The 17713-nt window shown below is 32.4% G+C and overlaps 1 protein-coding gene across 2 annotated transcripts in view; it reads right to left on the bottom strand.

The window, feature by feature from the left end:
- Positions 1-17713, bottom strand: part of LOC140442012 (sodium channel protein 60E-like) — a 285972-nt gene that overhangs the window by 93149 nt on the left and 175110 nt on the right. For both annotated transcript variants that reach the window (XM_072533045.1, XM_072533046.1), the window contains exon 16: positions 15796-15961. In XM_072533045.1, coding sequence (XP_072389146.1) covers positions 15796-15961 — 166 coding nt within the window. The remainder of the gene's footprint in view (positions 1-15795; positions 15962-17713) is intronic.

The raw sequence follows: 17713 nt of genomic DNA, 5'->3' as shown, positions 1-17713 counted from the left end.
CTTAGACTCACGATTCAGTAACTCACTTTTCATTAAGTCTTTGTATGCATAAAAGCACTTATTACCTATTATCATCATTGGTTCTTTTTTAGGAATGTTAGAGATGGTTTCGTGTATCACGTGATATGTTTGTTGTACTATATCTTTTTCGCTTCGGATGTTAAATGATACCTAATGAGGTTGACATAGATATAAACGAATGGCAGATGCTCTGCATTGAAATTAAATCTATGACCGTCTTTCGGTAATTGTTATTGTATATCAAAAAAATTATTCATGAGTTTATACTCACCATGTAATTTGCAAAAACGGTGTTTTTTTGATGTAAAAAGTAACGGGCTTAATAAAAAGTTAGCTGTATAAAAAAAATTAAAGTATATGCCTTAGCAAACATTTTGTAAGGCCGTACGTTACAATTGCTTTGGTAGAAGCTGAGATATGATTTTTTAAATTTAACAATTCTAGGGATAATTTCGCCCTTAAATCGCTCATAACTCGAAGACGGTGCTTTTTTCAAAAAATACCTAAACGCAAACAAAAGTGTTTATTATGCCAAATTTACTCTGTATTTGCATACATATTAATAAGTAGGTTTTCTTATGCATCTTTTTGTGGGTGCTCCGATCGCCCATAATTTGACATTAAAAATAAATTTGATAAACACAAAAACTGGTAATTTTTCAAAACAGGGGTTTAAAGTTTGTGTGTGCCAATAATTTTGTCTTATTTGTTTTACTACAGGCGTTGGGATTTTTGAAAAAAAAAAAATGGTGAATATGGGAAAGCGTTAGGTAGCCTTTAATAAATTGTAACACAGACTTTTAAATTCAACCCTTATTTTGAGTTGTGCCACTATTGCACATCAACATTTTGTCTTTCAAGACTAATTAAGGCAAAGACAAAACTGGCATTTTTTTTGTTATTCCTATCAATAGAAATATAGGTTCAGTAAAGAATACTACTAATTTATTTGAATGAGAAAATGTGTTTATTAACAATTATAAGAAGAACGAAACAAAAAAAAGTATATATTCATAATAATAGGAAAAGTTATGATTAACAATGCTTTAAATGGCGGTAGAAATCAGCGTGAATTGGTGGAACACTCTAGTCTTCACAAAGGCTAATAAGGTCTTTTTTCTTCTTTTCAGTTACTGGCAGACTGTCAGTGTAAGCCTTTTCTATTTCTATAATATCCATGCTTTCTAAACCTTTTTTTGTTTTTCTTTCTTGGTGGTATCAACTGATCTGTACTCCTCTTGTGCAAATAAAGTATTAAAATACTTGTGAGTACCAGAGCTTTTTTTTACATGAATTTAACAAATATCGTTAAAATGAAAGTATTGTCATGGATATCTTCATTGAAAATTGTCGCTGTTTTTGTTGTTATGTATTTAGCTTTTCCTTATCAAAAAAATCATTATGACATAATTCGTGTACTTCGAATGGTTCTTTGCAACGAGCAGCTCGGATCAGCGTAGCGTAATGAGTCGGTAGGTAAATAAATGGGCCCTCCTTTAAAAGCTTTAGCGATATTTCTTTCTATTAAAGGGTGGCAGTTGTCACCCTCATTTTGAGTATGACCGACAACTAAATAGAGATGAATTATAAAAGAAATTTTAAAATGAGTTACAGCGTACTGATACTTTGTAATTAGGTACTTGTTTTTTCCTTTGTCACTACAATTCTCTGAGTAAAATCTGAATTTCAAATCGTCAGAATCGGTTTTTATAGATGTCTGTTCCAAATACATCAGCAGGCACAAACCAATTTTTATGGCACCTTTACTGCCTTCTTCTGCGTGGAAAACATAGCTGTGAACATTTCCCCATCCATTTTTGTGAAGTTCACATATAGAGAAACGATATGTTTACAGCTTAGATTTATAACAAAAAGCTTAGAGTCTCCTTTTGGTGCCGGTACAGCAGCTTGCAGGTCAAAATAAGCAACATTTTGTAAGTTAGTTACATTCTCTTTGTCATGTATTTTTAGCTCCCAGCTTAAGCTTTTTTCCTTATGATTACAATACTGACATTGATATTTTGGATGGTAAGAATGCATAGGTAAATTCATAATTAAAAAGATTCCAATATAAACCAATTTTTACAAATTTATCATTGCCCCTTTGGCAATCAGCTTTTAAATTATTGTACAGATTATTTGTCAATGTTTTACCTCCTTCACACAACTCCAAAATTATCGCTGATACAGTTTGAAAATATCTAAAATTGTCTGCTATAGTGACACAACTCAAAAGTGCCGATATTGCATAGAAACTTGCTGATATCCACTGCACAAGTAATCTACATTGTTAGAGCTAATCATGCAGCATTATAGTGGATTCTTCTTCTTTTTGCAAATAATCCTTTAAGGACATTGCCGATCATCACAACCCATTTAATTCTGTCTGCAGCAATTTTAAATAGTTTTATTGCTATTTATCCATTCTTTTTCCTTACACTTTTCCTTGTATAACCAATCACATCAACTCATATTTTTTATTTTAGTGACCAGTATTTTTTCATCTTAAGCTCTATTCCCAGTTTTCCATTGCATAATACTACTTTCATATTATTGCAAGCGCTTCTATCTATCTCAATGCGTCGTTTTATCAAGGCTGGGGTCCCATTGTTCATTTAATTCATTTCCCAAGTAATTGCATCTGAGCACTTTTTCTAAAGCTTTCCTTTAACATAGATTGTTTTGTCTTTAATCTTGTTCTTACTGAGAATCATGATTTTTTTTTTGTTCAGAACCATTCCATATCCCTCGCAGTACTCCGTAGTGCGATTAAACAAAATTTGCAATCCTTTTCTGCTGTACTGTATTATCTGCATATCAGATATTATTCACTAGTGTTACGTTAATTGATATGCCTTTACTGTTGTCTTCTTAGCATCATTCAATCTTCGCTTATCCACTGCTGGACATAGATCTTCCTCATAATTTTCCATCTATTTCGATCTTGTGCCTCTTGCATCCACTTCCTATGACAACGTTTTAGATCGTCAGTCCAACGTGTTGGTGGACGACCTCTGCTTCGGTAGGCATCATCTCTTGGTCTCCATTCCAGTATCCGCTTTGTCCATCTATTATCTATCATTCGAGCCATATGACCTGCTCAGTTTCATTTCAGTGTTGCTACTCTCTCTACTGCATCAGCCACTCCTGTTCTTTGTCGTAGCTGGCGATTTGGGATCTTGTCTCGTAGTGAAACGCCCAACATAGCACGCTCCATCGCCTTTGACACACACGGATCTTTTGAAATGTTCTCCTTATCATGGTCAACGTTTCCGCACCGTAAGTTAACACTGGCAAAACACACTGATTAAACGTTTTTCTTTTAAGGCATATTGGTATATCACTGATTTGAAAATATGGTTCAGCTTGCCGAAGGCTGCCCAAGTCAGTCTTATACGACGGAGAAGCTCAACGGTTTGGTTATCTTTTCCTATGCGAATCTCATGACCTAGGTATTTATAGGCCATTACCTGGTCTATGGATATTGTTCCTACGCATATATCTTCGCTGACTACAAGATTTGTCATTATCTGGGTTTTAGATATATTTATTTTCAATCCCCCTTCTAGCGAGGAAAGGTAGAGCTGATTTAAAAGTTCTTTGGCCTCATCTATCCTATCAGCTATTAGTACAATATCATTTGCAAACCTTAGATGGCTAAGCTTTTCTCCTTTATGTTTATGCTCTTGTCGGTCAGTTTTGCCCTTACATATATATTCCAAAAGCGTAGTGAACTGTTGTTTTCTAGTGCCTCTTTAAACATCTCCTCTGAGCACATATTAAAAAGTATAGGGGATAGTACACATTCTTGTCGTATTTCTCTTTTATATGATTGAATAATTCTCACATCCTGATAATATATTTCTGTGTTCCGCATTTCTCAAAGTTGCATTTGAATCGGTAAAAATTGATATCTCGACACCATTTTATGAGTTTTTGTATAGAAAATAATGCTTTTCTAGTGACAAAGCTTTTTCTAAATCCCAGTTAGTTTGCCGCTATTCTATCGTCTAGTTTTTTGTACACACGTTTAATTGTAGCGGATTTTACAATTCTTTAATCCAGACCGTTAAATGTCAAGATGAGAAGCAGCTTTGCTAAACACGACAAAATATATATACAGATTGAACGAATTTAAAACGGAACATACAATTTAATATATGTCTGTTTGAACTGCATTTGAAATAGTGGACCAATATAAAACTTGGACAAAAATAAAGCCATACCCAGTGATAGACATTGTATAAAATATTGTTCAACTATCTGTCTCCTTTAAAGGAAAGAGGAGCTTGCCTAATAGTCGGAGAGATAGAGCCGAAATTTTGAACTGATCAGTAATATGACATTTCTCTATTGGAATATATTCATTGTAACTGGGTTAAGACTTTGCCTTACAGGCGGACGCCCCTCGTGGTACAGGGGGTGGCTATACAGGGATGAAGTTGTAATTTTTTTCGGAAAAATTAACGATCGATAATATGGCTGAAAATTTGCCCAGAGTAAGATCTTGGTATAACTAGACGAAATCCCAAATGGCGGACGCGAGAGTGGATAGTGGATGGAGAGTGGATTCAAACTGATTTTATTATGATATTTTTATACCGATTGATTTGAAAATTTATATGCTCACTTCTGTTACTATTCTGAAAAGCGTCAAGTAGAGTTTTCCAAAAAAATTTCCGTAAATGAAAATTTTCTTAATTTTTTGAGGTAAAATCTAATTTGTAGAATCCTTTCGATTTTCTGTCAGTTATACCATGAATTTTTCCAAAAATTTTCAAACAATTTTTCCGATAAGAAAAAAAAATTTAGAAAAACTTTAAAAATTTCGTCATTTTTCTCACTCTCACTGATGTCATCACATTCATCATCTTGGTCACTTTCACTTTCAATAATATCACATTCATTATCTGCTTCATTTTCAATCACTACTTCTCGAACTGATTCTGGCATCTGAGGTCCACTAAACCATTTGAATTTATATGTTTCATCTTCAAACTCCCAACCATGTTCTTCAACAATCAATTCTGTTTTCTGTTTGTCCAAATATTTGAAATATAATGGGCTCGCAGTAGATGTTAATGTAACTCATCTTGACATGGTGGTAAGCTTGAAGCATCGAAATTTTTTAGTTTTTTTTTTAAAGGCTCGTTCATATCATGCAACTTATACTGCCGGTTAAATAGTGAAAATCTGACATCGTTTACTTTTCTTTTTGGAATTGTTCTCGTCAGTCCTGTTCCATATAAGTGACATATGAAAGTTTCTAAGGTTTCAAAAACTTCATTACAATCGAAGTCAGTTTCACCAAGTTGGATAAAAGATAAAAGTCTAGAATTACTAATCTAAATGGAACGCGCATCATTATTATTTTAATATTTTAAAATAATAACGATGCAAAATTAATGTCCAAACAGAATTTGTAAAATTATAATTAACTAATGAAAAAAAAATTCAATCAATTTGAAAGTTAAAAAAAATATTGAAAATATCTAAGTACAAAGTAAATTTCAAAACTTAAAAAATTGATAATTCCACTATTAAATTGATTTTTATTAATAATTATTTGTAAAATGTTAAAGGAATTCTACAAATTGAATTTTACCTATTGATAAATAGAAATAATATATTTTGTATTTGATTATTAATGTAATAATAAATCAAATTTTTCTTATATCTGAATAACCATTATTTATGCAATATAAATTTAAAAACCTTTTTATTGTAATAAAAAATAAGTAAAATTACTATTTGTTATACCAAAAATATTTAATAGTTAACATTATAAAATTACTTTAATTTAATAAAATATCAAATATCAAACATTTATTCAATTAAAAATTAATTCGTAAAATATTTATATTTAAGAAAAAAATGTGATTTGTAAAGTAAATATAAATTTTAAAACTACAAAATATTCTATAAAAGATTCAGACGATGACGTAGAGTTTTATCAAATGTTTTAGAAAAATTTTTCTAATTTTTTTTTCTTATCGGAAAAACCGTTTAAAAATTTTTGGAATAAAATCATGGTATAACTTACAGAAAATCGAAAGGATTCTATAAATTAGATTTTACCTAAAAAAATTACGAAAATTTTCATTTACGGAAATTTTTTTAGAAAATTTTGAGGAAAACTCTACTTGACGCTTCTCAGAATAGTAACAGAAGTGAGCATACAAATTTTCAAATCAATCGGTATAAAAATATCATAATAAAATCAGTTTGAAAATTGTTACCGAGACCTAAAATGCGCAGGCAAGTGGTACATTTGACCCCGTTTTATGGCTCTCTGTACCAACCCAGCTGTCCGCCCTTTTGGATTTAGAGTTTTTAGGGGCTAAATAATGAGCCATGAAAATGGCGGACATATTACTTATCGTTATTTTTCCCCAAAAAATTGCAATTTCACCCCTGTCCGCCACCCCTTATGTATCCACTCTCGCGTCCGCCCTTTGGGATTTCGTCTGGTTATACCAAGATCTTACTCTGGGCAAATTTTTAGCCATATTATCGATCGTTAATTTTTCTGAAAAAAATTACAACTTCATCCCTGTATAGCCACCCCCTGTACCACGAGGGGCGTCCGCCTGTAAGGCAAAGTCTTAACCCAGTTACAATGAATATATTCCAATAGAGAAATGTCATATTACTGATCAGTTCAAAATTTCGGCTCTATCTCTTGGACTATAAGGAAGCGATAAGTGGTTTGACAGCATAATAACTGCTTGTGTAGTCTAGTTTTCACAGTGATTCTAGGCAACCTATTTGGGTGGAGTTTTGACTTGTTCTTGAATGAATTCAGAATCCAGCAGCCCGCTGAAGTATTGGATTTTTATAATATAATTATTTGACAACCTATTGTTGGCCAACCACCTAGAGCGGAGTTGAGCCGAAATACATTGATTTCGTATGTTCCGTTTTAAATTCGTTCAATCTGTATAAGGTGGAAGAACAACCTTGCGCGAATGATGTGTAGTTCACAAATTAAAGTTGATCCAAATCGACGACCCATCTTTCTACTAGAAAACTAGTTATGTCTTGTGTAGATTGTACTAGTCTATTAATCCCATTCTGTGTTAAAATATTAGGTTTTTCAGACTTATAAACCATTGCATGAAATAACCCTTCGCATTTCCTTAACCTTAACCCTTAACCTTAACATTTGTATCTTTGAACAAGTTAAAAATTTCACATTATTGCAACCGTACAACACGGTTTGGTCATAAATACTCCTGCGAATTTAAAATTTGTACATTTTGAACTTATTTATTGAATTAGTTCGAAATTTACAAATAAAAGCAAAGCACAATTTATTTGTTGTTGTCATGACCTTTAGATCACGTAAAGCGGAAATTTATAGTTAAAAATTTTCATAAAACTTATATTTCATACATTATTTTATTAGTTTTTAAACTATTAAATCTGCTTTACTACACAAAACTCTTTTATTTAATTGTGTGTTATGTCTATTATTACCGCTTTACTAAGTATTTTGCTCCATAATAAATTCTCAGCATCTATTATGTCAATCCGTATTCGACCTTTTTTTCGTCCAGCTCGCAAATATTAACCAAATCGGAAATCTGCGCGATTGAACGATTTGTAGGGCGGTTTAGTTTGTGGCTCATAATTAACAGTGGCTTTAATAAAAAAACGGCAATCAATTTCCACTCACACTCATTTTCCCATTATGTAAATTGAAAATGCACGTTATCGTTTGGTTTTATATGTGTCAATGTGAAAACCATACCCTTACGCCAACATTTGACTAGTGATTAACATGGATAATATTTATAATAATCATATTGATTAGCTACATAGGTAATAGATTTGTGCTAGATGGAGACTATAATAGATAACAGAGCAGATACACCTGAACGTTTTATTCGTAACCAAATAGACTTCATATGTATAACTAAAAGATAAAGAAATTCAGTATTAACAGTGAAAACATATCCAAGTGCAAAATCAGTGGTTAAAAAGGCTGTTAGCCGAAAAAGATGATAAATACAATTTATTATTAAATAACAATAATCTATTAAAATCAAATAATGAACAACTTTAGGTTAGGAAGAAGATTCTTAGATCGAGAGCATCATAATAGAGGTCTGTCAACTGGAGAAGATAGAACAGACTCTTTTTTAGTCAAGTAAATCCAAGAGAAACGTTACTTTTATCATCACCAGACAGTTGTTTAAAAATATTGCAACTAAATGCTCAATCTTTGACAAATAAGTTACTCAAACTTGAAGTCTTAACATTGCAGGAAACACCCGATATAATTTGTCTATCAGAACATTGGTGTACTGAAGAAAACATCCAATTTATGACCCTGAATGGATACAACATCGCCGCTTATTTTTGTCGAAAGTTCCATATCCATGGAGGATCCATCATCTACATCAAAACTGATATTAAATTCAAAACATTAGATGTCTCTAACTTAAGTGAAGAAATGGTGTGTGAGTGCTGTGCGATTTCTCTGTTTATAGCCAATAGGAAAATTTGTGTTATTAGTGTTTATCGTTCGCCATCAGGAGAAGTTCAGAGTTTTCTGTGTAAATTACATAATATATTGGAGCTATGCAGTAAGTCATATCATGATATTTATATTTGTGGGGATCTAAACATTGATTATCTTGTCATGTCTAATAATAAGCAATCTTTTAATGAGTTTTTAGTTGGTTATAATTTGAGAGTCACATCTGAGGCTCCTACAAGAGTTTTCGTAGATAAAGTAGGTAAAACATCATCTACAAAATTGGATTACATATTGACAAATATCGAACCACATCTTTATAAATCAAATGTGTTCGAGGGTCACTTCAGTGACCATAAAGTATTTTCACTTAGTGTTAATTTTCAAGCCAATAAAGTATCGAAAAAAGATAAAAAACCCATCAGTTACAGGGATATGTCAGATGAAAATATGCGGATGTTTAAAGCAGGGATTTCTTCTACAGTTTTTGATGAAGTTTATTCACAATTGAATGCTGAATATGCCACAAATTCATTTGTTAGCATTTTAGATTACAATCTAAATTTATATTGTCCAATAAAAACACGGTATAAAGCACACAAAACAAATAAGGCTACATGGGTAACAAATGAGGTAAGACACGCTAGTGAAAAACTAAAAAATCTACACTGGATAGCAAAAAATATAGGGAGTCTCGAGTCTCAAGATACCTATAAACAGGCAAAAAAAGAATATAATTCTCTATTAATAAATACTAAAAAAAACTTTCATAGTAACTTAATTAATCAATCTTACAATATACCAAAAACAATTTGGAATTTAGTAAACAGTGAAACTGGTAGGCAAAAGAACAGGTCTGATATTATTCTACATTATGATAATAAAATTATTACCAAGTCTTGTGATATTGCTAATTCGTTTGCCTCATATTTTGCTACAATTACAGAATACAATCTTCAAACTCATTTTGGCACATCGTCACCTTCTTCTTGTACTACCTCAAAAATGTGTAACAAAACATTTTTCTTTTTACCCGTAACTCCAATTGAAATAAAAAATACAATCGATCAACTAAAAAATAAGCCTAGTACTGGTATTGATAACATATCTGTAAAAATAATAAAACTGATAAGTGATCATATATCGATTCCTTTAACCCATTTAGTTAATCTCTCAATAACAACCAGCCAATTTCCATCCATATTTAAAATGGCAAAAGTTATTCCAATCTTCAAAAAGAATGACCCTCATGATATTTCAAATTATAGACCAGTATCTGTCCTTAGCATAATTTCAAAAGTAATAGAGAAGGTTGTATACAACATAATGTTAAATTTTATAGAAGAATACAATTTATTAACTCCAACCCAACACGGCTTTAGATCAAAAAAGTCAACACTCACGGCTGCATGCAGCTTGTTTGAGCGTATTTATGATGAATTAGATAGTAGAAACCACGTGGCAGGACTATTTTTTGATCTATCACGTGCTTTTGACTGCTTAGACATAACATTTATTCGCAATAAATTATATAACGTTGGTTTTAGAGGGATATTTCTAGAATGGATAATAAATTTCTTAAGTGACAGGAAGAGTGTTGTTAAGATGAAAGAATCAAGCTCAGAACCATACACGACAAATAAAGGAGTACCACAGGGATCCGTGCTGGGACCATTATTATTCCTAATTTTTATTAATGACCTACCAGATCACATAAGGGCACTTATAATATCAATGTTTGCTGATGATACCTCGTTAATAGTCTCTGCACGTACACTAGAGGAATTAAAAATGACAATGAAGACTGTTGTTGACTGCTATATACGCTGGTGTAATACCAACAGACTAATATTAAACATTGACAAGACGCAAATTATTTATTTTCATTCATACAACTCATCTAAATATGACTATATCTTAACCATCCACGATAGAAACAATATGTTATCTTCCACTCACTCTACAAAGTTTTTGGGTGTATTCATTGATTGTAATCTCAAATGGTCAGAGCAAGTGAATTCAGTGAACATGAAATTGAATAAAGCTTTTTATGCTATATCTAGAATTAAAAACACACTACCCATCTCGGCATTAATGAACGTTTATTATAGCCTTGCTTACAGCCACATGTGCTACAATGTAATTTTGTGGGGAAACTCAGTAGATAGTAACAAAGTGTTCATTAACCAAAAAAAAATTATCCGTAAAATTTTTAATTTGGATTATCAACAGTCTTGTAAACCAGTTTTTATTAAACATCAAATTTTAACTTTCTACTGCCTATATATCTATAAATGTTTACTTTATGTCAAAGAGGAAATCAATTCATTTCCAGTAAATTCAGACAATCACTACTACAATACAAGAAGTGCTGAATCTTTACGAGTTCCTAAACACAGAACATCCAAATTTCAAAATTGCTTCAGATATATGGGACTGACCTTATACAATCATTTGCCAAAAACTGTGAAAGAAATACCACTTATCTCTAAATTTAAAAAAAATGTTAAAGATTTACTCTTAAGAAAAGCATATTATTCTATTAATGAATATCTTGAGGACAAACTGCAATAGCTTCATATTTTACTTGTAAAAATGTTATTTTATATATTTTATGTTTTGTCAATTTTTTTTTACACTGTGAATATTGTATTATACACATTAATGTTTTTTATACCAAATTCTGTAGTGACGTATCCTATACATTTATTTTGAATGTCTTAAAGGATCAATAAAGATGACTATGACTTATGACTATGATGTACCAATAGATCACAATATTCTGGTAGGAAAAATAAGATTAAGATTGAAAAGAGTTATAAGGACTTTTAACTAATAAGCAAACAGTTACTATTGATAAAGAATATATGTCAAAGGATACCGTAAAAAAATAACCAGTGTATTAGAACAAAAAATAAAGTTTAGATCAAGCAAAGATAAAAGAAATAAGGATATTCTGGATAAGAATTAAAAATGTATTAAAAATCGTTTAATAAACAAAATTAACCGAAGTATAACACGAAGCAAACAAGGGTAGATGACAGACGAAATCCTGAGACTTATGGACCAAAGAAGAGAAATCAGTAATAAAAATAAAAACGAATACAAGAGGATTTTTATAATAATCAGGCAGGTAAGACTTGCGAAAATACAATTTCATAGTAAAGAATGTAATGAAATTAAACACTCTGAAAAGAAACACGATACATTTCATCTACACAAGAGATCACCGAAATTAAACGGAAACAGCTGTTTCCCTTTGAATTTGATTATTAATGAATAGTTAAAAGAATGGAAAAACTGCATTTCAGAACTAGTTGAAGATAAAATAGTAGGACGCTGTACACCGATTGCTATGAAAAGTGCACCTATAACAAAAAGTGAGGTTATATGGGCAATACAAATTGCACAAAATAAAGTAAGTGCTAAATGCTAAGTACCCGAAGTTTTTGGGTCAAAATGTGTGGTCTCTTTAACAGAATTTGCAACACTGGGATATTACCAACTGATTGGCTTAAGTTGATATCAAACCAAAGAAATACCGGACAAAGATATGCAGTGATTATCGGAAAATAAGTCTGATGAGTCACGTTTTGAAGATCTTCCTTCGAGTAATACATAACAGAATGTATACCTACGATATTAGCAATACTCAAAAGGTGTGGCTTGAGTATGAGAAAAGACACCAACCATTTTAACTCAAATAGACAATTATTGGACTTTACCTTAGCGAATGGATGTATGACAAAAGCACTGACTATTCATTATGGAAGGCTACTTAGAAACTGAAAAGACCCATCATGCACAACCGTCCAATAAAAAATGCAGACGGTAGCAGGGCGAGAAACAATGAACAAACAGCTGAACGTTTTAAAGAAAATTAAAAAAGAACATTCCAACCAAACAAGGAAGATGGCCTTGAAGAACTGACTAACAATTACTAAGATGTAATGTAAATTAAATTTGCTGCTTCTTAAGTAGTCCAAAAATATTAATTCTAGAAATGCGCCTAGATTCGATCTGGTAACAGGAGAAATAAAACCTTAAAAAATCACTTAATAGCATGTGCCGATTTACTGAAAAGTTACGGAGGTCATAATAATAGCAAAGCCAGGTTATCCACAGAATGAAGCTTTATTATCTCTGTTGCTTATATTATCAAACCTATATGAAAAAATATTGCTAAAAAGATTAAAACCAATAACAGACGACAGAAAAACTCATACCACCTTATCAGTATGGTTCCAGGGAAAGTCATTTGACTTTGGATCAAATACATAAAATAAGTAATTTTTTAGAAAGAGTACTAAAAAGAAAGAAAATTTGTTTAGCCGTCTTTCGGGATGCTGCTTAAGCTTTCTATAGAGAATGACATAAGGACCTTATTCACAAATTATGAAATTAAATAATTAAATTATTGGAATTTTAAATTTTAAATAGATTCAGAGTAAAGCAGAAGGTGGCCTATTCTGGGCTACAAGAAATCAAAGCAGGTGTACCGCAAGGTAGTGTATTGAGACCGCTGCTCTACCTAATAATATACACCAATGATATTGCAGATCTTGAAGAAGACATGATAGGCACGTTCGCTGACGATCAAGCTATTCTATAAGCTAGAGAAGATCATGAAATCTAGCAAGAAAACTTCAGATCTTACTGAACAAAATTAAAATTGAAATTAATGGTGATTTTTAATAATCTGTCAGAGTAGTAATTGTAATCCTACTATTTGCTGATCGTGGCGTTCAGATATTTAATTCATGATAGGCGCTCTATAGTATTTTCGTGGATTATCAAGGTAATATTGATTATGGGTTATCGACATAGTACCATGAATTTGGCCTATGCACTGTTGATTTTAAGTTCAAAACGTTTATCCATTTCGTCAGGGCTGTCTAATATATGCTGTATAACCTCCTAAGTTGTTGCTATAGATGCCGTATCGTCTATAAGTCGTAAATATTTATGTCTACATGCCTATTTATCATCACTAATCAACCTGTATGCGTCTACTGCTGGAAATACGTCTCCTTCAGCTGTTTTATCTGTCTCTATCTTGTGTGGCTAGCATCCAGTTACCGTTAACACGCTTCAGGTCGTCAGTCCATCTGGTTAGAGGACGTCCTCTGCTCCGTAGTGCTTTTTGTCTTAGTCTCCACTTAATAATGCGTTTTGACCATCGGTTGTCTGATAATCTGGCGAGTGTCCAGCACAATTCCATTTTAGCGACGTGATTTTTTCGATAGCGTCTGTTGTTTTTATTCTACGACGTATTTCTTCGTTTGGAATTTGGTCTCTCAGAGAGACGTCCAAAATCTGACGCTCCATAGCCCTCTGAGTCATGCGAAGATTATTTACTACCTTTTTTGTGAGTTCTAATGTTTCCGCTCCATAAGTGAGTACAGATATCACACATTTTTCCTTTTAAGGCATATGGATAAGTCTGATTTAAATACAAAGTTTAATTTACCAAAGGCTGTCCAGGCTAATCCTATGCTACGTGGGAGCTTACATATCTGGTTATCTCTGCCGAACCAACCGAATTTCATGTATTAAATACTTATACGATCCAGTCTGCACAATATCCCTTCCATCAACAGCAATATTTTGATTTATCCCCAGATTAGTCATTATTTGCGTCTTGTTTATATTAATCTTTAGTTTGACCTCGAAGGAAGGTGATATGTTTCAAACATTATTTTTCTAAACCTTCGCAAAGGGAATGATTTCCTGGCTGAAATTTTTTTTCCAACCAACGTCCGAAACGTATACGCACTACAAGAAAAATAACATTATTTTTGCATCATCCATACGATTAGCTATAAGGACGATGCTATGTGCAAACCTCAAATGGCTGAGCTTCTCTCCATTTATGATGATACCATGCTCGTTTAGATGTGCCTTGTTACAAGTATGTTCTATAAACTTTGTAAATAGCTTTAGAGAGATGGTGTATCCTTGCCATACTTCTCGCTGTATACAGAATTTATTTGTTTCTTGTTCAGATAGTCTTACGTTAGCTGTAGCATTTTGGTGGATATACTTAATTATGTTAGTGTAGCGATGATCTATTCTGCATTCTTTCAATACTTTTAACATTTTCTGATGGCTTATGGCATCGAATGCTCGTAGTCCACGAATATGAGTGCCAATGGACTCTGCACACCTCTCTGTCAGGTTCTTTAGCACTAGTAAGTGATCGCTAATGCTGTATTCCGATCTAAATCCAGCTTGTTCTCTAGGCTGATAGAAGTCTAACTTAGCGTTTAGTCTTTTTTTAATAATTTTTGTAAAAACTTTATATATGTGTGAGAGAAAACTGATGGGATGGTAGTTTTTTAGATCTTTTAGGTCCCACTGCTTCTGTTATAAAATAATGACTGCATTGTACCATTAAGAAGGAGTTTTTCATCTTCTGGCCTGAAACAATTCTATCATTCTATGAAGTAATATGAATTTGTCGCTCTTTATAGTAGCTTGATTTTTCCGGGGATTCTTAGCACCCTCTGCTCCAAAACTATTCCAACTCAGACTGAGGGCCGTTTAGTATTTTTTTATTTCATGGAAAATATCTTTTGTAGTTTTTATTCATTAAAAATTTAAGAGTTGGTTTAAAAGTGGTGGAAATAAAGAGTGTAGATGGGAATTCTTTAGGTTTTGTCATGGTTTCCCCTGGGATGGGAGGCTGGGGAAATCCATGAGCTCGCGTGGGCAGGTGTGCTATTCCTAAAGTATATCTATTCCCTGCCGGGATCGCAGAGGAGTATCCACCTGCTACCCTATATGTCTATTAGAATTCCGTTACTTTAATGATGTTACTTTCTCCTTCAAAGATCATTTGAATTATCTTCTAAATGTTTAAAGTGGATTTTAAATTAAAAATAAAATATACCTACGGCATTTAAAAAACATACCTATCTTTGATAAAATACAGTGTTATGGAAAACCCTGTATATTTGTTACTAATTTTAAAATTTAAAGCTTTTAGTCTTTTACAAGTAGTTTTTAATTACTTTTGGAATAAACAAAAGACAAGAACATATCTATTTATTATTTTAAAATAAATGTCAAATAGCCTGTAGCTTATTTGTAATCCTTTTTGAGTAGTTTACGTGAACTCCATTTTACATATTCTTAAAAATTACCACAATATCCCGAAAAAAAAAAGTAACACGTAATAAACCCTTAATAAGAGCTATTTAAATATCCGTTTTAAAAACTCACACATAAAGCTTTAAAAACAAAGCACACATGACTTTCAGAGTCACAGATATAAACTAGCTATCCGTTACCTGCTCTTAATGCTTCCTCTTCGGCGTGTCTTTGCATAACTTCCCTAACGATCTGTTCCAACCTGGAGTTGTTTTCGTTTTCCCTTTGTTCTGCCATCCGCCTTTTCCTTACAAGGTCTCTGATCCGCTGAAAGCTCTGAGTTAACTTGGACTCGTCGCCGACTTCCTGTTTGAACAGAAGAAGATTATTGACTATCAGCAACGGGGACCGGAAATGTTAATTTATGTGTTAGGAGTTGATTAGGAACCGAGTTAGAGACAAAATTAAGGATAAATTGAGAAGTGTAAGTGAGATTGGCTATTAATTTAACAAGATGCCGGTAAACAATATTTTTACCGTAAATTACTATTAATACAATGCTATAACATTATTTTTTTATTAAAACGCCAAGTAATTATTGTTATACACGAACTTACCCGAGCATCACAAAAAATTGGATGTGTTTAATAATTTACTACTTTATATAAACTATTTTTTATATAAAATTAGACTAACGAGCAATTTTTTTCTATTAATAATCTTAATATTAATGTTTGTTGAGCTCTTCCCAATGGTGTTCCTCAATTTCCATACTCAGGTATCTGTATAGGTCGCTATTTTTTCGCACCAGGAAGCATTTACAGTATTCCTTCTTAGTACCTACTTCATTCTAAGTGTGTCATAACGAGGCGCCGACCCTCGCTCGGATCATAGAATGGTATCATATTATCATCGCCAAGTAAAATAAATGCAATATTTTAAAACTGCCACCGTTCACCGTCAACGAGCAGCGCCCAGCCTTGAGCAAGGTACCGGACCATAGACTTGGACCCTAGTATTCGAGCCTAGTATTTTTTCGATCCTCAAGCCTAGTACTCTACGACCGACACTACTATTTGTTATAGTATTTCCACTATTATTTTTGATGATCTGTGTCTGCGGTTTGAATTCTTGCGCTAGATACTTGATTTTTGAGAAAAGTTTTCTAGATTCTTGGCAGTCAGCATGTTCCTCTAGTTGTACATATATGTTTTTAATATAATTATTTTTGTTTCTTTTGCACAAGTATTTATAGTTGTATTTATGGTGCATATATCTATTTCTTTTTGTTTTCAATCTGATGTGTCGTTTCTAAGTTTTCTTTCAATAGTCCTAACAATTTTTTTTCATTGGTCTCTATCTTCAGATACTCTGAGAGCTTCGCAGAATAAGTTTCCAGCTGAATTTTGAGAGATCTGTCTTTTCAAACTGTAGTTGATGTGTTTATTCCATCTTATTCTCACATCTAGATTCATGCAAAGTAATTTCTTCATATAACATAACGGGTGCCATTTAATTCAATTATCGTTTAAGTATTTTTTGTTGATCTCTACATTTATTGATTTGGTCCCATTGAGTGTGATTTCTTAGGCCATTTCTTGGTCCATACATTAACCACGTTGAGAGTTTCTTGCAATTTTTCTTTTGATTTGAATTCATCATTATCAACAGCCAACTTGTGCCATTAGCAAATGTAGCAGTTATGCTGGTATTACTGGTATATCATAGTTGTACTATAGACAAAATAATTAACCCAAAACACTACCCTGAAGTACTTCAGCATTTATTGTTCTCAAATTAAAGTGGCAATTTTCATATTATAGTCTTAACACTCTGTAATTAATATACGATTTCAGTAATCATTGAGTGTATACTTTTGGTTTTTCTTCCACTAGTGTTTTTTCTATTTAATCAGATATTCTTTTGACATCCTCTGTTGTTGCGTGATTGTTTCTAATCCCAAATTGATTACGTAAAATAATACATTTGTGGTATATTATAGGTTTAATCTTTTCAATAGAAGCTTTTCAAACAATTTTAAAATCATTTGTAACAACGATATTGGCGATATGATGACATTTTATTTGATTGTTTCTCAGGTTTCAATCTAATAATTAT

Source organism: Diabrotica undecimpunctata, chromosome 5 (genome assembly GCF_040954645.1).
Source record: "Diabrotica undecimpunctata isolate CICGRU chromosome 5, icDiaUnde3, whole genome shotgun sequence".
NCBI lineage: Eukaryota > Metazoa > Arthropoda > Insecta > Coleoptera > Chrysomelidae > Diabrotica > Diabrotica undecimpunctata.
The sequence above is the reverse complement of the archived record's forward strand: the minus strand, read 5'-3'. Positions and strand labels throughout refer to the sequence as shown.